General features: G+C 33.9%; 1 protein-coding gene across 3 annotated transcripts; it reads right to left on the reverse strand.

Annotated features, from left to right (window-relative positions):
• Window positions 1-18,458: 18,458 nt before the first annotated feature.
• LOC128221867 (multiple epidermal growth factor-like domains protein 11) lies at window positions 18,459-26,716 on the reverse strand. 3 transcript variants are annotated; one of them, XM_052930491.1, is made up of 6 exons: window positions 26,634-26,716; window positions 22,283-22,359; window positions 20,604-21,119; window positions 19,342-19,438; window positions 19,053-19,126; window positions 18,459-18,762 (listed from the first exon to the last, which is right to left on the reverse strand). In XM_052930491.1, the coding sequence occupies exons 2-6, from the start codon at window positions 22,341-22,343 to the stop codon at window positions 18,716-18,718; spliced, it is 795 nt and encodes a 264-aa protein (XP_052786451.1). In that variant the 5' UTR covers window positions 22,344-22,359; window positions 26,634-26,716; the 3' UTR covers window positions 18,459-18,715. The 3 variants fall into 3 exon arrangements, 2 of the variants coding, with proteins under 2 accessions (XP_052786451.1, XP_052786452.1); XM_052930492.1 differs by lacking the exon at window positions 26,634-26,716 and adding an exon at window positions 22,557-22,686 and having other exon boundaries at window positions 22,283-22,356; XR_008259009.1 differs by lacking the exon at window positions 19,342-19,438.
• Between the last annotated feature and the right edge of the window lie 264 nt (window positions 26,717-26,980).

Consider the following 26,980-nt stretch of genomic DNA (forward strand, 5'->3'; position numbering starts at 1 on the left):
GACAAGATGAAAGAAGAAAAACTGATTTCAGGAACATACCAGTTATTTTTTCATTATAATTGATCATCAGAACATCACTAATTAGTATAGTATATCTATATCATTATTAAAAAAAGAACATGGAAATTATATTGATATAGTATATGAAACATATAACTTGAAACTTAATGAAATCTCAAAACGCTGAAGTATAAGCAATAGTGTTGTGCCGAAGATCAGTTATAATCGACAATTGATCGGAAAGGCCTTCATCAGCGACAATCAATAGTGAAATTGGAACAATCGATTATAGAAACAAGAGACGTAACCACTACCGACTACCAGTTAAAAGATTGTCTTGAAAATATATTTTGTTTCTGGTCAATACATGTTAATGTTGAAATGTTCATGTGGTACTATGTTGTGTTATCTAGTCATATTATCATGTCAGTAGCTGACTACAGTACCTTATTACAAATTTTCTTTGTAATTTAACTGCAAAAGGATTGGTTCTCAACATCACACTTTTGTGGTTTTAAAATGTTACCGGTATTGTTTACTTCTTATATCATGTAAGAATTTAGTTTTCTCAGTTTTCTGAAAGAAAATATTCTTGTAAAACACAGAATATTCAACTGTTTGTTTTACTTGTTACTGACTGATTATCAAAACGAAATTGATATTTTTCTTTGTGTTTACTTTACACATGTATTCAATACCGTACACAAAATTTAGAGCCTGCGGTCTCATGATCTGTAATAGTAACTTGTAAACACTAAAGTATAGTTGCGTTCTGAATAAATAATGTAATTTATACAAATAAATGTACAAACAATATTGTAAGGGAACATTTTTTCTTAAACTGGTTCATGTAGTTTATCTATATGCCTTATATATGATGACCTAAGATAGTTAAATAATGATTAAAGCGATTAATAATCGATCATTGATTGTTTTCATTAACCGATTATCTATAGTAATATTCCAGTCCGATTCCCAACACTAATAAGCAATAAAAACAGTCAATTGTATATATAATATATATCAACATCTACAGATACTTAGCCATAAGTTTTCAATTTTGGATAAAATTAACAAAATTAGAATTGCATACCTTCTTGTGCACATCTTTTTAATAAAATGAATAAATTTCCTTTATCATTAATTAAGTAAAACAGTTTTTAAAATAACAATTGAAGGATTAAAATTTTGAGCTACTAATTGCATTACCATAGATCTACTCAAATTTTGACACTTTTTAAAGAATAACCAATAATAATTTCCAAATCTTCAAATGTAAAAGATCTACAGCATTCTTCCAAAATGGAAATATTTCATACTTGAATGAGTTCTTATTGAAAAATTGTCCTGAGGTAAAATGGTATTATTAAAACATGTGCTAACAATATTCCCAAATAATTTGGTACAGTATGACAAACAAATAAGCTCATGATTGTGACGAATCACTGTTTTTATGTACAATTTACTGGTGCAATAGTTAGCAATAGACTTGGCGTCAATTGAATTTAGTTTGAAGGATAAACAATAATACTTTTTTAACACTTTTTACCTTCTTTTTTTCAAAAAAATGATTGCAGTCAATTGTAACCATGGCCTCCCCAGGTCTGGGGAATAGTGGGGATTTGCGGTCCAGCCAACCCCGGCTTTATAAAGCTACAATAATTAGCAATCAGGGATTCTTTTTTATTATTTTGACATTTGTTATTAAAGATAACCTGGGAGGAAAAGTGCGCCCGGTGTGGGGCTCGAACCCACGACCGCCGGAACACTAGCATGGCGCTCTAACCAACTGGGCTACCCGGTTGGGCGGCTGGTTCTAACCGACACTAACTACATTATGTATCCCTGTCTCGAGTCTGCCATAGTCTAAAAATCTTCAAAAGACTCGATGAAGGCCATTTAGGTGGCCCCCGCTTAAATTCCTTCCCTGCAGGAATGAACTGATGGTAAAATGTCCTCGCACCAAAGGAAATCTAGGTTACGCCCATTCCCGAGGAAATTTTGCGGGGAAAAAGCAGACAAAGCTTTGCGGAGTAATGTCACTATGTGGGGGGGGGGGGGCGCATACCTGTGCGTTAGTCATTCTAAAATGCCGTCCAGTCTTTTTTTTTAATGATGGTTAGCCTGGACGTCATTCATAATAAAATTCGTAAACATGTTCAAAATGCCGATCAGAATTTGGTCGCAAATTTATTGAAATTATTCCAATTTAGTCTATTAAAACAAAAAAAGAACACTTTAACTGTTGACACTAATCCTTTTTACATCAATTGCACTATATATTATAAAATAATCACGTTCCGAATTGTTAAAACAACATACATTTTCAAACAACATCAAAATTCACCAAACACCATTGTTTTTGTTAACGAATGTAGCAGAGAATATCCAAATGCATTTTCTTTTCTCTGCTTAAGGTTACACATGACTATTAGTTACTTTAGTACAGCTTAGTACGAGCTGTAGTGTCATTGGCAGTAGTTTTGTTAAGGTAACATATTGTAAACCTGTAAATTATTCGAAAAACAAGTAAGAATGAAGTGTTTACAAACATTTATTACTTTTGTTAGCATATTGGAACAAGGACATTTAGTTTTTGCAAAATAAATCAAATAGCAATATCATTGAGTTTGTGGAATGTTATCATGCAAAGTATGGGAAGAATTTTCATTTGCATGCATGGCATTTTTTTCAGTTCGTATCATTATTTTCTATTCTTGTAATTTACCCCTCATTTGCGCTCACTTGGATGTCTTTGAACTTTTGTATGCTAAATATTCCTTTGTTTGGTTTCTTTAAAGCATCCAGATTCTGACACACAACAAAAAAAACTCTTTTAAGTACTACTTGTCACAAACTTGTGGTAAGAGCAACCTCAGGTACCAACTGGTGATTGTACGAGCTCTCTCCTCCCTACCTTTTTCCTACCAGTAGGCAAGTAAGTTTTCTGGTGTTACCCAGTGAACGACCATTTGTATGTATGTGGACAAAAACCTGCCATGACGGTTTGAAATTCTGCAATTATTTGGAGGTTTTTGATTGCCATCTTTTGACATAAAAACATTTCTACATTTCTTTCCCCTTTCCCACACGCACCTAGCCTCCCGTCTATAAACGACCATACATTATAAATACTATATGTGTGCTTTCACTTTGTATGACAGAAATTAGAATACTGGGTAAAATTACCGGTTTGCCTTTATAAGCTTTGTTAAATTTTATAGCATCTCTTTGAACCGCTGGCGTGTTCACGTCACAAACTGGGCATATGACCTTCTATAAGATGACATTTTAAATGTAAAGTCGGCGAAGATTGCACAAGTGTCCCATAACAACCCGAGGCATATTCTAAGAGCATGAAGGCCAATTCTCACACAGAGTCCCGGCTTTGTCATATTTTAACCCCTTAAACACATAAGCATTACTTCTGTTTACCAATATAGTTCTTTAAAAAAACACACAACGATTCTAACTCTAGTTGTTTTCCTAAAAGCTTTAAGCTTGACGATAAAACGCACTCTAGTCGGGAAAAAAGCAAACAACAATGTTCTGTAATTATGTTTTTCTATCAATTCCTTTAAAAATAGTAATTTCCTGAAGATTCCCTTTAGTTGAGTTTTGTATAGGTTTTCTGATGTGAGGAATAAGGTATTTGTTAATATAAATATCATCATGAAACATCTGTTCTAGCGAACCTATATATATACACATAATAAATTGATAAGTCAGCAAAATCTCTGATTATTGTAAACTTGGATTGTCGTGTTGAAGTCAAATTTTGATTAATAGGTTACACAATAAAACATTTTGATTCACTTAGTGTAACAATGCCGTTGATATACATGTTTTTTTTTAATATTTAGTCTTATTTTAAATACATGTGTATAATAGTATGCATTGTCCACATTGCCCATAGAATAGTTTGTAAATACATCTTGAATCCTGTATGTGACGATAAATGTTTTTCAAATTCATTAAGTACAAAAGTGTGGTAACTGATAATGATAGTGTTAGGGGAATGTAATTCATACTAAAAATACTACTTCAGATTGAAACCTTAAAGTATAGTTGTGTGTAACCTTTTTTCTTTTTGGCAGTAAGAAAGCTCCTGTCAACTGAAATCAGGTATTTAAATTACTTTTTTGAAGAAATAGCTTGTGAATTTGCAAAATGGACATTGTTATTGATAAGAATTAATGTATTTATTGGCAGTCTTAAGCAACAGAATACAAATGAAGACCATTTCATTTCATAGACAGTTTTTACATGTTTACGAATTTTGTTATGAATGACGTTCCAGGCTAACCATCATTAAAAAAAAGCCTGGACGGCATTTTAGAATGACTAACCTGTGCGTGATAAAAAATAACAAACAATTCTTATCATTTAAACCATCATGAAAACAAACGGCATTTAGACTTACCATACAGTTGTCTTCAATAAGTCCATAGCCCAAAATTTTATGATTGTCCATTTCAATCCATTTTTTACACGCATGTTCGTCTGAGGTCATCGGAGTAGGTCTTACTTGATTTGATGCTAAACCGGTTTAAGAAAATGTTCGTCTCCTACGCAGTAACCTCCCCTATTGTACAGTAGCAAATATAAAATCCATCACAAAATCTTCGCCTAACTCTCATAAATGTGATTTAAAAATATGTTAATATTTAATCAACGTGTTTAGCGATATTCATCTTTGAAACATTATTACAGTATCTTTATCCTCCATTCACAAACACGTGGACATGATATTGATAAGCAAAGTACATGCGTATATTTGATAAACGAACAAAAACATGCAAACAGGTAGCAGGATGAAACAATATGAACAATATCATTCCTAATGCTTAGAACGTATACTTGATCAAAGATAATGACATTCAAGACATGAGTTTTTAAACTATCATGAATTGCGTGAAGGGCTATACACTTTTGCAAAAAAAAAACCCCTTGCAATAGTATTTGGATATATTTACTTTTTATTTATCAATGTAAAGCTATCATTCAATTACGGCAGGTGTTCAATGTAACTGAGCACAATTTAAGAGTGTAAACGAATTTCGTCACTGCTTTTAGCTACAGCTCCTAAACCCTGACAATAAGTGAACCGAGATAATGGCTCCTTTTCAAACAATCATTTGAAATGGATAAATTCTGAAACAAAGAATGATTGTTGAGCTTATTTTTTTACGGAGTATTAAGTCAATACACAATATTATGGAACATTTATAAATAATATCACTGACTTATAAATAATTGTTTAACCTATACTGGAAATAGGTTCGTGATAGTGCTATCATACATAATATGTACCCATTTCATATGGCAAGAAAAATAACATACCGTGAGTGATGGAAACGAAATAATAAAAAGAAGCCACTTTTGCATAGGATAAAAGATACACATCGAAAGGTGTTTTTCTTTAAATTGGAGTGATTAAATTAAGTTTGTCACTAAGTCAACATAGTTTAATGTACCTACTGACAATATAAGATGGTGTTCTCCAACCTATTCGATTAACTGAAAGACACAAATTGAGCCCACCAGGAAATGAAAATTAGTAAGTTATTCTTTTTAAAAGTATTTAATATTTTCGAGCATCTAGGACCAGAAGGCTTCAGAAAAGGATAAATAATTCGCAAATCTGACGCAGTTGTATATAAGATCACTGTTTTAGATTGCACACAACGTCACAAGTGAAAACACCGATGTAATACTCGAAATCAGGTAACATCTTGCAATGTTATTTTCTTGAATAATCTACAATGTTAAATTAATGAGCAATAATATCATGACATGTATATATCCCAACTTTATTTCTCCCCAGCAGATGCTATACGGTGGAAGTCTCCGACTGGTGATTCCTCCAACTTCTGTGATCACCAATTTCTGTGAACTCCAATTCGTGGCTTTTATCTATAGAAATTGACTGTGGAATTCTCCCCAATTGGAGAGCCGTTTTTACAAAATCATAACTTTTGATTATTTATTAGATTTTAATTATGTTTATGAATCTAGTACTACAGACATACATAGAAATGTAATTTTCTGTTCCAAATTGTAATATTTGATTTTTTTCAAATTGCTGATTTTTTCCCCCGTTTCGGCTCATATGGAAAATTCTCCAATTGGAGTTTGCCAAAACCCCGCGGGGGACCTTAAATCCAATTGGTGGCCAACGGGAGAAATCAATTTTGGAATTAAAATTTTCATATTTCTTAAAACTTTTTTTTTTTAATTTTACTTAAAATATTTCTTATTTAATGGACAAACTTTCTATGTGTCGCTTTTGAAGTTGATATCTAAGATAATAAAAAAAATTAAGTTTGCAAGTAAACCGGATTTGCAAACTTATACCGGATGCTGTTTAATATTGAAGCATTATGTCAGCATAGCGTTACAATTATAACATTACAATTTGGCATATCAAAGCAAAAAAGGATTTCTACACTCAAAATAGTGTAAATAATCTTATTTACAACGCTGTTCAAATAAATTAGAAAAAAGAACTGTGTGAGTACTACAAGTATTAAGAACGTTTCCAAATCATAACCGACACACAAGATTCAATTGTCTTTGTACAAGAAAATATATAACAAATCACTTACATTGTTCCCAATCATTAAAAATCGTTGCATCCAACCTTCTTCCAGAGTCTGAACAAACGAAATCGTCGAAATCGGAGTCTTCCGTATCCGTATCCGTTTCTACGAAATCTTCCTTTTGATAGTCGTGTATTTGCCTATAGCCTGTAGCCATAATGTTCTGAAAATAGTCAATGTTTTTGTTCGTTAACAATATAAATGAAGCAAGATTCTATTTTAAATCACAAAATACAATTAACAGCCTGTTTTTCGGATGTTTTGTAAAGAAATCAAACTCTTTTGGAACACACGTCATAACATAGCATTTGATTTTCCGGTACATTTAATATAGTAGCAACATGGAAAAGATTAATATATATTATATTAACGAAAACCCGGACTAAATGCATACGGTTCAAAACAAAAATACACAGAGTACAACCAGATAAACAACAATCGACTTCAACAATTAGCCGTTGGTTTTTAAACAGGTATTGCCTTTAAATAAGCATTATTCAAAATACTAATAAATAGAAAATAAGATAAAATGATGGTCTCTATTAGCAATGCTGAACCCCCTTTTAAAGTACGAACAAACTAAATATTGATAAAAAATAATTTCCAAACGTTTAACAGTTAACAATTTATGTTCTGGATTAAAGTTCCACGTACCTAATAGGTCATTTTTGTAACCCCTCCACCCGAAGACATTGATTTTCTATAAAAATAATGTTGATGTATTTATAAGTAGAACATTATCAACATATAATAGTAAGAATATGTCAATAAATTGTGACTTTACCGTCAGTTGACACTGTTGTTCTCTAAGCTTTTATTAATAAGATTTCATATTTATCCATATATATCCGCTTGTTGTATAATCCGGAATTAGGGTATATACACATATCGAACGCTTATAAAATAAAAATATCCAATGAACAACGGTAGACTTTGTTAGCTCTTAAACCATTCGTAAAATGATATACATGTAATTCGTTATCTGCACCATCGACATACCGGCCTTGTGTTCAGTTTATCAATGGTTAATGTAGGCGCACTTCAGCAAACTGTCTTATTTACGCTATTAGCGGGGAACCAATGTATCCCTGTTGCATCGTAGCGCATACGCTATTAGCGGGGAACCAAATTTCATTCATTTGCTCTGATCTTTTGTCAGCAGTCTTAGATCAGTGGTTGTTAGTTATTTACGCAAAAGTTGGCTCATTCCAAGACAAAAAAAGAAAAGAAAAAGTTGTCAAAACGTTAAATCTGTGAGAGTGCAGCTTTTAGTACGCAAATTTAAGTTGTTAATATTAAAGTGACATTCAATCTTTTACGCTCAAGTTATTTTCAAATACCTGACCAAAGTATATCTTAATCCCTCTCAAAACGGCCTATTTTCTCTATCAATTATGATGTACAGTAGGATTTATTCAAATATTGTCAAATCAAAATGATAACACCACTGTCAGATTAAAGACTTTATTTGAAAATACGAGCTCGACTTATCAGGAATATAATAAGTCACGGGGTTAGTAGGTGACCGGTTCCGGTTGAAAACAAGATGGTGGACATTTGAATTTCGGTAGAAAAAATATGTGAATTTTCGAGATGTCATCTACTTCAGATGGGAGATTATGAATGGTATTAGGTAAACTAAAACTGAGATATGCAACGCATCTAACGGACTGCCGTATGAGCCACATTTAAAGATCCTTTATAAGTAATTGTGACAAATAAACTGATTGTTGATGCCGTCCAAAAATAGACGTCGCAAGAGAAACCTTTCGTCGCCCAGGGTAAGTCTCAGACCATCAAGTAAAAAACATTTACTAGATACAGACCATAGTGATAGTGAGAGTGACTATTTTGATCCCCTTGACCTGGACACAGAACCTCAACCCAGCCAAACTGAATCAAACCCACCCCACCCACCTGAAACACTACCAACGATGGCTCTAACAGACGCAGATCTTGAACAGCTATGTGCAAAAATGGCCCCAATGTTGATAAACGATAATAAAGAGGCTCTGAAATCAAGTATTTTGAATGAAATCAAGGCTGAAATCAGAAACTCTATTGAGAAAGAAACAGCAAATCTCCAAAGTAAGGTCACCTCCCTTGAATCAGAAAATTCAAAACTCAGAGAAGAACTTAAAGAAGCCAAGCTGGAGCAGGACGAATTAAACCAGTATGGCAGACGGATGTGCCTGGACATTGCTAATGTCCCTGGAGACAAACCAGATGAAAGTGCCGAGATCCTAGAAAAGAAGATATTAAATGAAGCACAGAGAGCTGGCATTGAACTCACAAGTGCTGACATTGACAAATGTCATAGAAAGGGTCGATATGTTGACATGGGTCACAGGAAAGTAATCATTAAGTTTACCAATTCAAAAGCTAGGGACCGGATGTACTGGAACAGAAAGAGACTGGCCGATGGGTTATTTGTCCAGGAAAATCTAACCCCATACCGAGAATACCTGGGCTTCCGTTGCAGACAGCTGAAAAGAGCGAACAAAGTGACAAAGACTTGGGTTTCAGGCTGCCGTGTGTTCGCTCAGCTCCATGGTGAAGACAAAGGTCGTCAGATCAAGCACCTTGATGACATTCTGCAGATATCCGGCGAGCAACAAGTGTAACTGGTGTAACCAGTGTTACTGTGTTTTGTGAGTCTGGGAGTCTAGTGCTGCTAAAACTGTTAATATATAGTTAATGTATAACCGAATTAAAATGCCAACTATTTACTTACTAATACGAAAGATTACTTACCATAGTCAAATCCGATGTTATATCCTGCTTTTTTGTTTTTGTTTTAATTGTTGCAAAGCATTACTGAATATCGTTAGTAAATATATCCAGTAACTACACTGTAGTACACTTAAACTACTAATCTACTTTAATTAAGATGTCAAATTTTGCACAACTGTCTTGAATTTGTCTCAAATTTATCAATGTTCGTTTTTTTACAAATAAAAACTAAAATAGCATACACTCTCATGAACATGTACATACATTTACTTCATTGAATAAGTCCTCGTTGTATATAGTTCACTTATGTCCACATTAGCATTATCTCTAGATGTGTTTGTACATGTCCACGGTTACGATAGTTATTATCCATGTATTATGACTGTTCTTCAATTATGCACATACATATGTTCGTATGTGTTACACTTCTGTTTTTGACATTTCATTTGACTCTCTATAGCAACTAAGTATTCCTAATAATTATTTTTGAAAACTATTGAAATGTATGTTTAAAGTTATTCCGATAATGTAACAAAACGTGTATATCCAAATGGTCAAACTTTTGTGTAAATGAAATAATACTTGACAAATACCAACATGAGAAACACGAGATAATGGTCATTATGATATTGACAGTCGATTAAGGCCATTACACGTTTTATTAGGTTGTTAAAGGGTCCTAGTGATCCCTGATGATACTAGACATATTGAAATAAAATAAGGTTTTTTTCTTAAATTAAAATAAAATTAGTGTACGTATTGGGAAATAATATCTGCATGTTTAAGTTTATATATATGATTGTATCTGCTAGTTGCGGCTACCATCTATTAAATATTGATTATGACACATATCTAAATTACATTGTTAATATGTATGGCCTAACACAGTTTTATATTTTGTCCTAATCCTATTGTTAAACGACCATCGATAGTCATCGTCTTATCAACATTACATGATTGTATACTTATTTTAACGCATTGCTGAATAATTATTTAAAGTTTTACCGTAAATGTATAACTACTTGTCCCATCTGAACGTAGTTGATTTTTTTTACAGTTCTTCAACATATGTTTTACTTATTTCTCTTTCCCTTTTTGTCTCATTACTTAGCCACACCCCAGGAAACCCTTAATATGCTTATATTTGTTTCTCTTTTGCTCCGATCGCAGGTTGTACATGTTTGTGTGTATGTTGTATTGTATCCGCATAGGTGATTGATCTTCAAGCATATAGATCTGCGATCGGACTTTTTTATTGTAAAACACAGCGCTTTCCAACGACTTCAAGTATACGAGTACATTCGCTGGGTAGCCTTGTTCTGAAACTTATATTTTATATATTATTCATAAAACAACTCCTGAGCACCTGGCTGCATATACAGGCCGTTAATATTCCCGCGTCCTTTTCAGGCATATTTGCTTTGTTTGGCACGTTGTCAATAGTAACTCGTTTTGATAACGATTTTGCGGATATGATGTATTTAAACGACCCTCTTTGCGTTTTGGTTTTGTCTGTTTCAACTGCATTATACAGGCTGCTTATTATATCTGGTGATATTGAACAAAACCCCGGTCCAGGAGACACAAACAATTTCAGCTTCTCACTTTTTCATCAAAATATCCGTAGTATACGTAATAAAATCGATTATGTCAGGGACAATCTGTCAGATTTTAACATACTTTGCTTTACGGAAACGCATTTATCACACGAAATTCTAAACGAAGATATTGCTCTCGAAGGATTTGATACTGTTTTTCGAAAAGACTGTTCATCGTACTCTGGCGGTCTTCTCATCTATACGTCATCGGTCTACAGACCGAAACGATTATTTGATATTGAAAATATTATACCAGAATCTATTTGGGTGCAAGTTTATGACAGATCAAGTAGTTATATAATTTGTAATGTATACCGCCAACCCAATACATCTGTTGAAATGTGGGAAAGATTACATTTAGGCATTGAGAAGGCTTACGAAATTTCGAACCAAATCATCATCGTAGGTGACATAAATGAAGATCAACTCAATACTTCAAATCATAAATTTAAGGATATTCTTCTTTTAAATAATTTGACAAATATAATTAATGCTCCTACGCGAGTGACAAATACCTCTGCAACACTTTTGGACCCAATCGCGATAAGCAATAACATAAAACTGCATCACGCTGGCATACTTGATTCAAATAACTCGATCAGTGATCATCTAGGTACTTTTGCATACATTGATTTTAACTTTCCGGAAAATAATACTTACCAAAGGCGAGTCTGGAACTATAAACGCGCAGATTTTACTAAACTAAATGACCTAATTAATAATTATGATTGGTCTTCTTTACACCCGCTTGATATAAATACAGCAACACGTAAATTTACAGAAATATTCATAAACTTAGTCAAACAATGTATTCCAAATTATTTAGTTACTATACGATCCGACGACAAACCATGGTACACAAACGAGATTCGAAAGTTTTCAAGACAACGCGACAGGTTAAAGAAGGTAGCAACCGTAAGTGGTAAAACATTAGATTGGAATAAATACAAAACTTTTAGAAACAAAGTTAATAACATGAAAAAGTACGCTAAAACAATTTTTTATAACAACATTGAGGAGTCTTTAAATGATTTCAAAAACAACAATCAAAAACAATATTGGAAGACCGTAAAGCTCTTAACTAAAAGCAATACAAACTGTGACCAGAATATACCACCACTGCAAAACAATGACCAGTCATTTTCATTTACTGACACCGATAAAGCAACTACTCTTAATAATTACTTTTCGTCAATATCTACTGTTGATGATTCAACTTCTTCTCTTCCTCCATTTGCCTCTAAAACCAATTCCTCTTTTACCAATATTATTATTAATGAACAAGAAGTCACAGACATTCTTGGTATTCTGGATATAAATAAAGCAACAGGACCTGATCAAATATCTCACCGTATGTTAAAAGAAACAAAAAATACAATTTGCAAACCACTCACAATATTATTCAACAAATCGTTAGTAGAGACCACTTTTCCTAGCGATTGGAAGTTAGCTCATGTATTGCCATTATTCAAAAAAGGTGAAAAGTATTTGCCCTCAAATTATAGACCAATTTCCCTAATTAGTTGTGTTGGCAAGGTTATGGAAAGAGTAATACACAAACATATCCATAATTTTCTTATACAAAATAATCTCATATTCAAAAACCAATCAGGCTTTTTACCAGGACATTCGACAATATACCAGCTCGTAGATATGTATAATCAAATTTGTAAATCGTTTGACGATAAAAAGTCAACATGTATTGTATTCTGTGATATTAGTAAAGCATTTGATAGAGTATGGCATAAAGGTTTATTATTTAAATTAAGAAAATACGGTATCAATGGTGATGTTTTAAATTGGCTTTCAAGTTACCTTCAAGGTAGATCTCAAAGGGTTTTTGTAAAATCATCATTCTCTCAAAAAATGTCAATAAATGCTGGAGTCCCTCAAGGGTCCGTGTTAGGCCCTTTATTGTTCCTTATATATATTAACGATATAGCTGATCCGTTATTAAGTATAACACGCCTTTTCGCCGATGATAGCTCGCTAGCTGTTACTTCAACTGATGTTAATTACATTGAACGTACATTGAATCATGATCTTGATAAAATACATCGTTGGGCAGAGCAATGGCTCATAACTTTTAACTCTGCTAAAACGCAAGTTATGTTCTTCTCAAGAACCAATGATAACCGTCCAACTCTTATTTTCAATAACAGCCAACTCAACTTTGTTGAACACCATAAACATCTCGGAGTAACACTTAGTGAGAATGGAAAATGGCATGAACATATTAACTCTATAATTAATTCTGCAGGCAAAGTATTGGGCTCTATGAGACTACTTAAATATAAACTGAAGCGGAACACTATTAACCAAATATATATTTCATACCTTCGTCCAATTCTAGAATATGGGTCAATAGTCTGGGACAATTGCACTAAATATGAGAAAGACATGTTAGAAAGAATTCAGTATGAGGCGGCAAGACTAGTCACTGGACTTACCCGTTCCGTCTCTATTAACAATTTATTAAATGAAATAGGTTGGTTATCTTTAGCTGATCGAAGAAAAATGCAAAAACTAATATTGATGTATAAATATAAGGGAGGTTACTTGCCACATTATTTAATTGACGATATGCCTCAACTTGTTAGAAATAATACCCCATATAATCTTAGAAATAATGATAACCTTGAAACACTGGCAAGAAGAACTGAAATGTATTCTAATTCCACGATACCATCCTCAGCGAAATTATGGAATGATCTTAACCCAGAAATAAAAATGTCTGACACACTAGCAGCTTTTAAATATCAGCTTAAAAAGATGTACAAACCCCCAACAGTCCCAAACTACTACTATCATGGTGAGAGATTAATGCAAATTCAACACACTCGAATAAGAAACAAATGTAGCAATCTTCATGCAGATCTTTTTAACAACTTTCTACGTGACGATCCATTTTGCGAATGTGGCAATAGTTATGAAGATGCTGAACATTATTTCTTCAGATGTCCTTTATATGAAAATGCGAGATTAACTTTATTTACAAAAACTAGACCCTATCACCCTTTAAGTCCTGATAAACTCCTGAATGGTATAGACAGTTTAACTGATGACGATAATAGTAAACTCTTTCAACAAGTCCAAGCCTATATTAAACATACAGGAAGATTTCACCAGCAAACTACCTAAGCGAGTATACGAAATAGTAAATAGCCATGTGGAAGCATAAGCGCTGTAACATTTGATGTAACGCTATGTGAGGGTTGTGGTTGGGGTGTGTGCTTTTGTCTCCTTTATATGTTTTTTCTCTGTCCTTTTTTTTCTCTCGTCAGTTTCTTTTTCTTCTTCTATATCAATTCTTCATTTTCTTGTTTGATACAATGTTGTTTTTCTTCTCTTTTTTCTAATAATATAACGAATATTACTTATACACGCAAATTCACAAATTAAATACATTATATACTTTTAGCATATTATGCATTATGCTCTTTTTAGCATATACTACTTTACATACCAATCATCTTGTTAACTCTAACGAAACTATAAGGGGAGGGCCGTAACTAATGTTGTTGATAACTTGTGGCCCGACCCTTTTGCATACAACTTTGATAACATTTATTTCAAACTTTTCTATAAACATGTATGTAAATATTTTGACAATTGTAATAATGTTTATAACTATGCAATAAAATATTATTAAAAAAAAAAGTAGGTGACCCTATATGGGATATACGGGGCAAAATAAACCATATCATTGAGAGCGAAGACTACTGCGTCATTTATGTTGGAGGCATGATATATTGACATTTCGGCCCTATGCTAATACCAAACAGAAATTATTAAAGAAGTGAGATTGACGAATGTTTGCGGTATGGTGAAGATAAAAGAGATAAAAACACTCACGTCAGCAGTTTATCAGCATAGCAGGCGCAAATATACCAACATAACATAACATAACACGCGTAGACAGGCAGAGTTGTCCCGCTTGGACTTGAACTTTACTTATTTCAACTGAACTTAAAAGAACTTCTATATTTACGTGCGTATAATTACATATAAAATGTCGAAAACCTGTTATTGGACAAGCCAGTGATTATTAACCAAATAATCAATAAAACAAGCATGTTTCTTTTAAAGACAGACTGCGCGAAAATAACATTGTATAAGTTATATTTAAACGAAACCAGAGGCAGTTGTTTCAATCTTAAATACACGTGTCTAATAGTGTTCTAAGTATTTAGCTTAAATATGCTGTGTTTCAGGTAATTAGGATTTTAGCCCGTCGTGAAATTATACGTGTTAAAGGTTTAATATAATCTGATACAAAAGCATTATGATATTTTTTATATATGTCTTGACGTCGGTATGTGATATTTAATATCGACAAAACGCGATGCTGTCCCTTTTATGATGTCATTAAGTATAACGTACAAGCATTCCTTATCTGCTTTCTTAAAATGGATTACGTAAGACAATACAAACAGAATACCTCATGCAATGCGTGTTGATATTATAGTTTAAATAGACTGTTTTAAATGCAAACCACAGACACGAATACCACCTAATAAACCATTATATGATGCAACTAATGAATCAATACATCCAAAGTCTGTTTAATTTTGTATTGTACATACCAATTTATCGATTTATAGAAAAATACATATTCACGTACAAAATCACCCATGCAGAACGGGAGTAGCGAAAATAATTTCTTGTGCTCGCGTACTTCGTGCACGGAATGGTAATTTAGCGTATTTGGTAGGAAATATAATTTCCTACGTTTGAGTAAAACGAATTAGAAGGAAATTATTTTCCCTTGTTTGTAATGAAATAACCACCAGGTGGCGATTGATAAGCACACGGAAATTGTGCGAATTTGAACGTAAAGGCATTCGGCTTTGGGGAACCGATCCGTCCACATAGATTGAATTGATTGTTAAAATTAACAAGAAAATGTTTATTGTGAAAGTTTTCTGTTACTATGCAATTTCCTCATATGAATGATAAATCTGTTTTCATTTGTCTTCAAAGAACAAAACCATGTAAAATACATTTGTATAACTTGATAAATTACGTATACATGAATCATAAAAATGATATGTTTTCTATACATCTTTGTTAAGGAGCTTATGGGTGATGAGGCCCGACGTCTAGTGGTACGTGACAAATCCTGATAATCTGGGTGACAAACGGGTTTCTGAGTTTTCCCCAGAAGGAGTGTTTTATCTTAGTTTTTCCTCGGCCAGTTGACCACGTCTGTAAGCTTGTTACCAAGGCATACTTTGCTCATGTTGCTAGTTCATGCTCTATGCGTTAATCGGTTTTACAAGTGCTTCACTGATACTTGAAAAGTATTGATTTTGTTGTTTTCTATAGGAGGTTATAGAATGGTATTCTGGGAATGTTTCATTCGTTGATTGTCTTTAATGAAAAACATCAAATATGGCAAAAATGAGCTTTGGAATGATTCGTGCCCCATCCAATGGTATTTTTACGCGTTGTTATGAACTTTGCAATATGTTCTATGAATTGTTATATAGTGCAAAAAAAGACAGAAACGTTTTGTTTTTCTATTAATCTTTAAGTGATTTTCATTTAAATGAAAACGGCTGTAATCAATAACACGAGTGGTCATCCATATGACACCTATGTCATATCGAACTGACAAATCATGCAATCGAACGCATTGTGTCTCATAAGCATTCATCTTTGAATCAACTTTTTCGGTTGCTGGGATTTTCAATTGGCGCCATTTCAGTATCGTGACTCTGGGTGAAAGTCGTACAAACCAGAAGTGATGCATATCTGAGACGACACCCAACGGGACATTCAAATTGTCAATGACCACCTTCAGGATTGTTTTACCGAGGAAGGGACAACCGCATATAATACAGTGGGCAGACACAGCCATTTGATCCACCCATAGACATTGCACACTTTCCTGAGGGTCTTGAGCATGCAGTGCCGTCGTTCCATGAGGGATCCGATTCTTAGTGCAAGACACACGCTGGCAGGATTGTTGTGAGCCGGGCAACTTGCGGATAACAAGGATGGACTAGGCCAATGTTTTAGATAAACAGCGATGCTTCCTAAAAACTGGCTTGGAAACGGTCAGTCAGAACAGCCTTCACGAGGTCCTACAACGACAAATCAAAAGCTTGATTCACCGGCGACCAGAAATCTCAACGTTTCAGCAGTTTCCATACTCGTGTCCTTAATAGTGTCAACCGCAAAGTCTCAAAAAGACATACGTTACGCGATATATACCATTCGCCTCATCACAAACACATGATCTCTCCTGGCAGGGATAGGTAATTACTGTTTTTAATGTTCAGCTGACGTCAACGTCCATAGTATTTCTTCGTGCCAAAGACAAGAGAGTCAAGTGATAACGAACACATTCAGCACCTCGTGCAACAGTGAAGCGATTATTTAGTACTGTACTAGCGTGATTCTTCATGAACATGCTTCAACAATGATCATATAGACACACGTATCCGCGCAGTCTGTAGATCTTTTCATTTTGCTTTGTCAAAATAGACTTAGACTTACACTAACAAAGAATCTCACACTTCGGTTTATTCTATTTGCATTATAATTTATTATTATGTTCGTTTTTTTCGATGCTTCTTGCTTTTCCATCTGTATTCGCTTTAATTCGACAGCTTTTATAATAATGTAACAAGTATTGCTTGGTTATCTATTTGTTTTGCATGGCTTAATGCATTTTAAAGCATTTGTTTCGTATTATTAAATACTTCTACACGGATGCAGGATATTCAAAGTTATAATCATAAAACCTTTTTTTTCCTGAGCATCTGTAATTACTTGCATTTCTATTTCGGCTAGTTTTTGAAACAGGTTCCACGAGAATAAACAAAATCATAATAAGTATTCAGTGCACTGCTTAACTCGATTATCATAATAGCCACAAGTTCAGAAAGTAACGCAAGTATATATGCTTTGTTTTACAATATTATTACATGAACATGACTTTGTGTCACATTATATGCGCATATTATTTTGTACAAAATGTTGATACATGAGTGAAGAACTGAATGATTTTGCAACCACTGATTACATTGATTACTGTCGTTCGATTTTAACAAAGTTTCTCCAATAAATTCAGGAATATAAATCAAAGTGCTGGAAGCGTCGAAAGACTGTTGGTGAGATTGAGACCTTTCAAATAAAAAGCGATGAATGGATTGTTTTCACCCGAAGAAAAGAAAGGTTTATCTTACCAATGTAAATCTTTCTGTTAACCTTTTTACCATTTTCTTCGGCTAATAAGGTATAAACTTCAATTCCGGGAATGTTTATGTCAATTACCATTATACGGACTTCATTGCATGAACTTTAATATTTAATATGCAGTTTTCGGAATTCGCCTAGGAAGAGAATTATATCATCAGTGAGATTTTGTTTTCACATAGTATAGGTTTATATCTCTTAACGGTATTGGTTTACCGAACAAGATGAACGAGTATTAGAAAACATTTCCAGGGGTCTAGGTTATTTGATAGTTGTACACACAGTATCTAAAACAAATAACCCAATGCTTCCTGTTCGTACATGTATATTTGTTAATATTTGGTTAACATTTTTTTGATTTTCACTACCTAAAGGATCTACAAGAATTAGTCGAGTACAATCTAACAGTGTCCTGTTTTTACATAGTCACGAATACACAATTGGTTATTCCATTTCCTTACAAAGTATTTTATCTTTATTTGCATTGTTGTAATAAACCGTATTTACATCTCCATTAGACCGCATTCCAACCATAAAAGTCGAAGCAAGTGGCATTTCATTTTCAGGTATCTGTTGTTATTCACGTGTTTTTTCGTCTAAATACTCGTACATGAGTTTGAAATCTAAAATTAAAACAGAACGGTATAGTAATTAAACACTTTTTAATAACTTATACAGTGACAATGCTTTATAAATAAATTATATTTGTGTCCAAATCAACCAAAATGTGAAACATTTGTTTAGAAAAATGTGTAAATGTGATAATCTTGAAATATTGATGATTGTAAGAACTTCGCAAATGGCACATGCTCTTAGTTTATTTTCATATATTACATGTGTTAGAAGTGGTACTGATAAGGATCACACTTTTCATTTCCTTTAATTCTGATGTGATAATTTAAAGAAGTTCTACCTGTCTCTCCAGATTTTCGATTGCTGGTTTTTATCCCTTTTGGTATTGCGTCGTTGGCCTTCTTCCTGTTACATCTAGGTCACATGGAACACAAACAGAAGTTCTTATATCTAAAATCAATGTTTTATATAACAGTGTCAACAATTAAATGTCAGATCATATTAATCGTTTACACATCTATTTGTCTCAATTTATCAAAACTATTGACATCTTCGCCTTGAAATAAGACAGGTTTGAACTAAGAGATATACAGCTTATACATTAAACCTTGTTATGGAACAACAAATACCTCACTATTAACATCACAACCACCACAGTCACCATTACCGCCACTATAACTCCGGCACACACCAAAAAAAAATCATCGCCAATGCTAGCTTTAAAAACTGAAAAAAACCCATTTTGTTAGGATACTTTAAATTTGCATTCAGCATTGAGCAAAGGGAGTTGGGGCATAATTTAGTTTCATCCAATTGAAAATTGAGAAAAATTCTTCTGTTCCAAACATAATTGCTCCTTGTTAAGAAACGTACCGATTCTGGTACCTACTTTTGCTTGGTAAGATGACTTTTCTTCAAATTGCGAAACATATACGCGTTCAATTTTTGACGAAATGCATGTTCTTCAATCGGCATCATAGTGTTGTATCATTACATAAAAAATAACATGAGTTAAAACAGTCCGCACATTAATACCTAAACATGAAAAAAACAGTACTCACGGTTGTGGTTTTATTTTAAATTTTAAAATTGTAAATCGACAATAATGACAAAAACCAAATCACTTTCTTTCTCTTATATGTACATATCTGGACTTAACCTCAGTGGTTATACTATGGAAATTGACCGCTAAAGCAAATGATACTTCATTTAAATGTAGGAGTACTTTAAATATATTTCTACACCCGTTTCAAAAAAAATATTGAGTGTAAACTTGTTTGTCGTTAAGTGAGAACGTAGGCACTTCTTTATGATATTGACATGCAAACTGTAGGTTTAAAATTCCAATGTAGGTGTTACGGATAATAACGACACGGCGTTGTTTGTGATTTAGCACATAAAAATGCAGTCGTGGTACGGTATTCTAGAATATTTCAGTTGTTATTAACCTTCTTACTATAGTGTAATCACCAACGCTTAAAATTCTCGTTATCCAGCGCTTAGTCAGTGGTATAAGTTATTTAATACCGTACATTATAGACGGATGGATACACTGGTACTATTGAAAGGAGGCTAACGTATGTATGAAACAAACACAATGGTGGTTTAGGCTCAGCATATCGACCAGAAACATGCACAGATCTATTATCACGCAACAGTTGGAACCATAATCGGTACCTCAGTTTGAAACCGAACATTTTCTCACTTAATGTTTTCATTGAACTTAAAAACGTCTCCTCTCTGATATAATCATAGCCGACTTTACCAAATCTCAGAACATTATTTTCTATTTCCTTCTTCGCAGAGTTAAAAGTAATAAGTGTTTTTACTATTTAATTATATTGACATAGTAACATGTTCCACAATGAAATGAAGAAACACATATTCAAACCTGTTCCACATTTCAATCCAGTGTAGCCCGGAAAACCATAATCTCCAACTGCACATATTTCACATTTAGGGCCTATAAAAAAGCCATTGCATTCACAAAAACCAGTGTTTTTGTCACAGGAAAGTGTTGCACAGCCAAAACTGCAAACCTGATCACAGGTTGAACCATACCGTCCGTCAACACACGCTTCGCATCTTTCTCCTTTGAAGTTTTTACGACATGAGCATGTGCCATCTAGATAGTTGCATTTTCCACCAATACACCCGACTGAGCAGGTCTTACCACAGCTACTGTCGATATCATAAAATGTTTCCCTACATGTCGTACAGGTTGTCCCCTTCGATTGTTGACACGTATAACAGTTGGCTTTACAAAGATGTTCACATCTGTTACCATATACTGTATCAATGCAGCCAGAATCGCAAATATGACTTTTTCCACAACGTTTTCGTCCTTCTCTACAACAAGCGCATGGGACACTACAGTCTACCTCCTTACCATCTTCTTTTACGGTCACTGGAAAAAGGTCATTGTAAACATAAGTACACGCAATCAGGCATCAATTTGGATGATATAAACAAAGTTTAGTGATTTAAAACGTTTTGCAGTTGTATCGAATATTTACAAAACAAAATGTAGCATGTGGTATTTCAGTAAGGATGATATGCAGAAAAGCGTCAGACAGAGGAGTGGAAAAACTGCCTGAGGCATATAGTGCCGAAAACCGTCCATCATATATGAGAAAAAACTGGCCGAAAAACCGTCCATGGTATAAGAGAAAAAACTGGCCGAGTCACATAGTGCCGTGGCTTGTTTCCCTTGACATAATTGACTGTTTCGGGAGTTTCCTTTGCTTAAAACGTGAGAACACGACGCTGATGTCGTGACTGTCATTGTGCCATTTCAACGTAATGGTCATTGACCTGTATAAAGGTCATGAATATCTTAGTTTATTAAACGGTATTCTTTTTCAAACAAAATCTATTTTACCGTCATCAACATTTGTTATCGAAATCAATATTTCAACGAAACTGTTATATCTTATATACTTAGACAACATGTCATTTAATATTTAACAGTTGTTGAGTGTTTTTGTACTGATAAATGAGAAACAAACAACTTTATTTGAAAACGTTTTGAATATATTCATCAATAGGTACCTAACATTCCTTGATAAACATACCTTGTTTTATATATATAGTATGTATGCACTGTGCTGTTTGTTGAGTTGTGTGCTGTTCGTCCATCTGTCTTGTTTGTGATTTTATGTTCTATGTCTTTTGCGTTAACCCATTGCAATTAAACCGATATTATGTTTGAACGTTTTACTACTGAGCCGGTTTCTGTAGCCTTTCGCATAATTATTGAATATATATTTTCGCTCGAATCAAGAATATGAAACAATGTTATAAAAGAATGCTTTTCAATAGCATTGCCATGCTATTTTCATACTGAAGCAGAATTCATTTGTATAATAGGAATAGAGGGATAATAAACACGAATGTAGGTCTCATGTATTTCTGAACATTATAATAGGATGTTTATTGTACAAATTATAAATAAGCATTGATGTACCAAGTTGAAAAAAGCATGCTGGATTTGCAACAGTTATGGCCACGGGTTTATAGCTATTTAATGATTAAAATAGTATAAAAACTATTATGATGATTAGGTCTTACCTGCTAAGCTTGAAATTGCGAAGCTAAGAAGAACACACAGTTTGAAGATCAGATAATTCATGTCTGGTTCTCCTCTTCTGACAAAGAGAATACTAATTTTTTACACAACGAAAATAGTAACGTTTTATTCAACTAATTACGTAAAAATTCAAATATTACAATACAGTATATATAGTTGTGATGGAAAACAAATGCTTCCAATCGTTGCTCTCTCTCTCTGGTGACAAAGGACAAGACCAGCTGAATAATGTTGTTCTATCTGTGAAATGAATACCTGAAATTTTCAACGAGAAACGGAAATAGGTTAATAAGCAATCTTGTAGCAAAACAGGATGGTGTGTTGGGCAGCGGAGATGTCCTTTGCACTGTCTAGTGCAGTCACTTTTGACTTTCTTGTTAACAGGACAGCTGTGCAAGAAAAAGATAAAAAAAAATCATTTATCGCAAGCACAATTTTATATATAAGGACGAAAGAGCAAATGAGTAAAATGTGTAACATGGTATGCAAAAATGATATATGCATCCCTGAAACTCAATTACACATATATTTAAACATCGGGTAATTTATATAATGTTTAGCTGTTAAGTTGACACACTTTTAGTACACTTATACCAAAGAAATAGTTATAAATATTCAAGTATCATCGTACCTTAATTTCAATTGAACTATTGTAATCCTACTATCGCTAATCACCGTTTGTAAACATTGCATTCCGAAATTGATATCACAATGACGAACATAAAACAAAACTGTATTTACCATTAAATTCCGCCTTTTGATGTGCATTCATGCTATAATTTACTTGCACGAATATCGAATGACCAAATTTGTAATACAAAAATTGTATGCGTTTTATGAAACGGACACCAATGGAACCAGTTAAAACATTACGGATATACTTACTAACGTTTTAACTTAAAACTTGTACACATCTTATATTTTTCAGAGATAACCCCAAAACGGTATGACATTTGACATAGGTTTATGGTACACAAATTTATTCAGATGATCCATATAAAACGTTGATCGAATCGAATCGTTCTGTCGATCGAATAGGGTTCTGGTCCCTTACAAAATCAGACAACGCACTTTAAACGTTTACAAGGAGTTCGACATAGGTTTCTGGTACCCAAAGTCAATAAGAGTATGCACTTAAAACGTACCCTGTGGAGATCGATAAAGAGATTTGGTACCCAAAGTCAATAAGAATATGAACTGATAACGTATCTGGCGGAGTTCGACATAGGTTTCTGATACCCGAAGTCAATAAGAATACGCACTGATAACGTATCTGGCGGAGTTCGACATAGGTTTCTGATACCCGAAGTCAATAAGAATACGCACTGATAACGTATCTGGCGGAGTTCGACATAGGTTTCTGATACCCGAAGTCAATAAGAATACGCACTGATAACGTATCTGGCGGAGTTCGACATAGTTTTCTGATACCCGAAGTCAATAAGAATACGCACTGATAACGTATCTGGCGGAGTTCGACATAGGTTTCTGATACCCGAAGTCAATAAGAATACGCACTGATAACGTATCTGGCGGAGTTCGACATAGGTTTCTGATACCCGAAGTCAATAAAAATACGCACTGATAACGTATCTGGCGGAGTTCGACATAGGTTTCTGATACCCGAAGTCAATAAGAATACGCACTGATAACGTATCTGGCGGAGTTCGACATAGGTTTCTGATACCCGAAGTCAATAAGAATACACACTGATAACGTATCTGGCGGAGTTCGACATAGTTTTCTGGTATCCGAAGTCAAAAAGGGTATGCACTGATAACATATATCGCGGATTTCGGAATAGGTTTCCATTACCCAGAGCCCATAAGAGCATGCACTGATCACGTTTCTTGTGGTGTTCGACGTAGGTTTTAGGTACCCGACGTCAATAAGAGTATGCAATGGTAACGTATTCTGCGGAGTTCGATATTGGTTCCTGATACCCGAAGGCAATAATTTTTTGCACTGATGACATATCCCGCGGAGTTCGACATAAAAATTGTTGTACCCGAAGTCGATAAGTGTTTGCACTGACGACGTATACCGCGGTGTTCGACATAGGTTTTGGTACCCAAAGTCAATAGGAGTATGCACTGATAACGTATTTTGCGGAGTTCGACATAGATTTTGGTACCCGAGGTCAATAGGAGTATGCACTGGTAACGTATTTTGCGGGGTTCAACATAGGTTTCGTTACCCGAAGTCAATAGGGGTATGCACTGGTAACGTATTTTGCGGAGTTCGACATAGGTTCCGGTACCCGAAGTCGATAAGAGTTTGCACTGAAAACGTATCCCACGGAGTTCGACATAGGTTCCTAGTTCCCGAAGCCGATAAGAGTATGTACTGATAACGTATCCCGCGGATATCGACATAGGTTCCTAGTACCCGAAGTTGATAAGAGTATACACTGATAACGTATCCCGCGGAGTTCGACATAGGTTCCTGGTACATGATGTCAATAGGTATATGCACTGATAACGTATCCTGCGGAGATCGACATAGGTTTATGATACCCGAAGTCAATAGGAGTTTGCACTGATAACATGTTTTGCGGAGTTCGACCTAGGTTTCTGATACCCGAAGTCAATACGAGTATGCACTGATAACATATTTTGCGGAGTTCGACATAGGTTTCTGGTACCCGTAGTCAATACGAGTTTGCACTGGTGAAGTATCCGTTGAAGTTTGACATTAGTTTATGAACCCCAATTTAATCAGATATTAAAAAAGGTTATCTGTCCGTGGGATTGTAAGCTATGTTGTATAGTACTTTGTGCTATTTTAGTAGAACATTCGTTTAAAAGTTGATAGTGTCGGAACCTGTGTCAACATAGTTTTCTAATATAAGGGGAGCAACCATACATATTCATCAAAAACCACATTAAACCTAAAATCTAAGCCAATAGTTAGGGTGATCACTCAGGAAACATAGTTTCACTTGAAAAAATGTATCTAGAATAAACCTTTTAGGAACACTTCTTTCTAAAATAATGTCATTTTAATATTTAGTGTATTCATTGACAATAACATGTTTTTATTTAAAGTTATCTGCTTAAATAAATGCAGGTTTTGTTTAGCATACATTTTCACAGTGGAAAATTTGAAATAGAAAAAAATGTATTATTTATAGATATGCACCACATATATCATTTTCAAGCAGGTAGCATAAATATAAACTACACTAAGATTAGTTTTGTGAATATTTCAGTTTGCAACAACCGAAGAGAAATATCACATCTCAGATGCGGATTATGGAATCGGTTTGAGAAAACCTGTAATAAGCCAGCGAATAATAAAAGTATTGAATAACGAATAATTGTGACATTGAATTTTAGTATTTCAAAATCTTGAACGTGCTACAAAACATATTGTATATAGCTTGTTTATTTCTACTTAGACTACAAGCAAAAGAGTACTGATCTATTGAAATTATACTGTGCTTGTTTTTCAAAAGCTTTGAAATCAATCGGTGTTTTTGTCATTATAATACTACGGAAAGTCGTGATGAATGGGCTTGCAAAAGACAGTTTAACGTCCCAATAATAAGGGTGTCAATACCTTTATGCGTCATGTAAATCAACAAGTAAACTCAGTGACTACTTTAATAAAAAAGATTGTACAGAAAAAAAGACGTATTTATCGAATTTCAAGTATATGTCTTCTTTTATCTGATTATGTTTACTATTTTTTTCGAATTTCAGTGTTGACACTAATGCTTTCGCAAATTGGACTCAAATATATTATTTTAGAAAGTATCTAACGAACAAGCGCTAAACAACATTGTTAATCACTAGCTGGTTTCATAAAGTGTGTTGTTTGGAAGTTCGCGCATTCACTCGCTTGCATGAAAGCATCGCCGTCTTAATGTTAAATAAATTGAAGTAAGCAAAAATAACGATATCTTTTACATTGAATACTTATTGTGAGAAGGTGTAAAATTGTCGTTAGTTCGATAATGTTTTCCGCTTCTGAAATCACATATATCTGACGGACAAGAGTGCATTTTAATTTAAACAAAGAACCCATGCATATAGAGCAATTTATGTTTAAAATAAACGTGTGGATGATTCAGAACAAATAATGACTAAGCCCGATCAGGATTTCTTTAAAAAGTAATTGAGTGAAAGAGCATAATTGAAAAAAAAAACTAATTTAAAACGTCAATTGGAATAATATTTTTTCAAAGACTAAACTTAAGCTGGACATCAGAATAAATGATTTCATCATCATTAAGTTTCTGTTTTTCCTTTCTATTAAGCATCGCTGCACAAGTTAAATAGAAAGACAAGGTAAAATGAAAACAAATCGAATAATTGATAAAAAAGTTACCTCCTTTTCTTGTTTACTTTCTTTTTGGTAAGATCAATGGCGCCGCCGATAGAGTGGGCAATTTATGACATTTTTAAGTTTCGAATTCAAAAAGGTTAGAGGTAATCATAGAGTTAAAGGTATTTGTTATGTTGAGCTGTTTTCTTAAGATGTCTTAGTATTCCATTGCAATTTTTGAATGATATTAGAAATATGTACCAGAATGTTAAATTGAGTGTATGCTCATCATACTTTAAAGTATTGTGACCGATATTATTTTCGTCAATAGTTGAAGACCTGGAATAAAGTAACTATGCAAAAAAAACGTACATTCTGGTTGAAATATAGAAGACTTTGTTTAAATTTTG

Source organism: Mya arenaria, chromosome 16, assembly GCF_026914265.1.
Source record: "Mya arenaria isolate MELC-2E11 chromosome 16, ASM2691426v1".
NCBI lineage: Eukaryota > Metazoa > Mollusca > Bivalvia > Myida > Myidae > Mya > Mya arenaria.

Excerpts from the sequence above, each read along its gene's own strand:
- LOC128221867 (XM_052930491.1), bottom strand. The coding sequence starts at position 22,343 with ATGAATTATCTGATCTTCAAACTGTGTGTTCTTCTTAGCTTCGCAATT. Across the intron at positions 21,120-22,282 it reads CGCAATTTCAAGCTTAGCAG|TGACCGTAAAAGAAGATGGT; the intron begins GTAAGACCTAAT and ends ACCTTTTTCCAG. Across the intron at positions 19,127-19,341 it reads GTTGTGATGTTAATAGTGAG|ATGTAACAGGAAGAAGGCCA; the intron begins GTATTTGTTGTT and ends CATGTGACCTAG.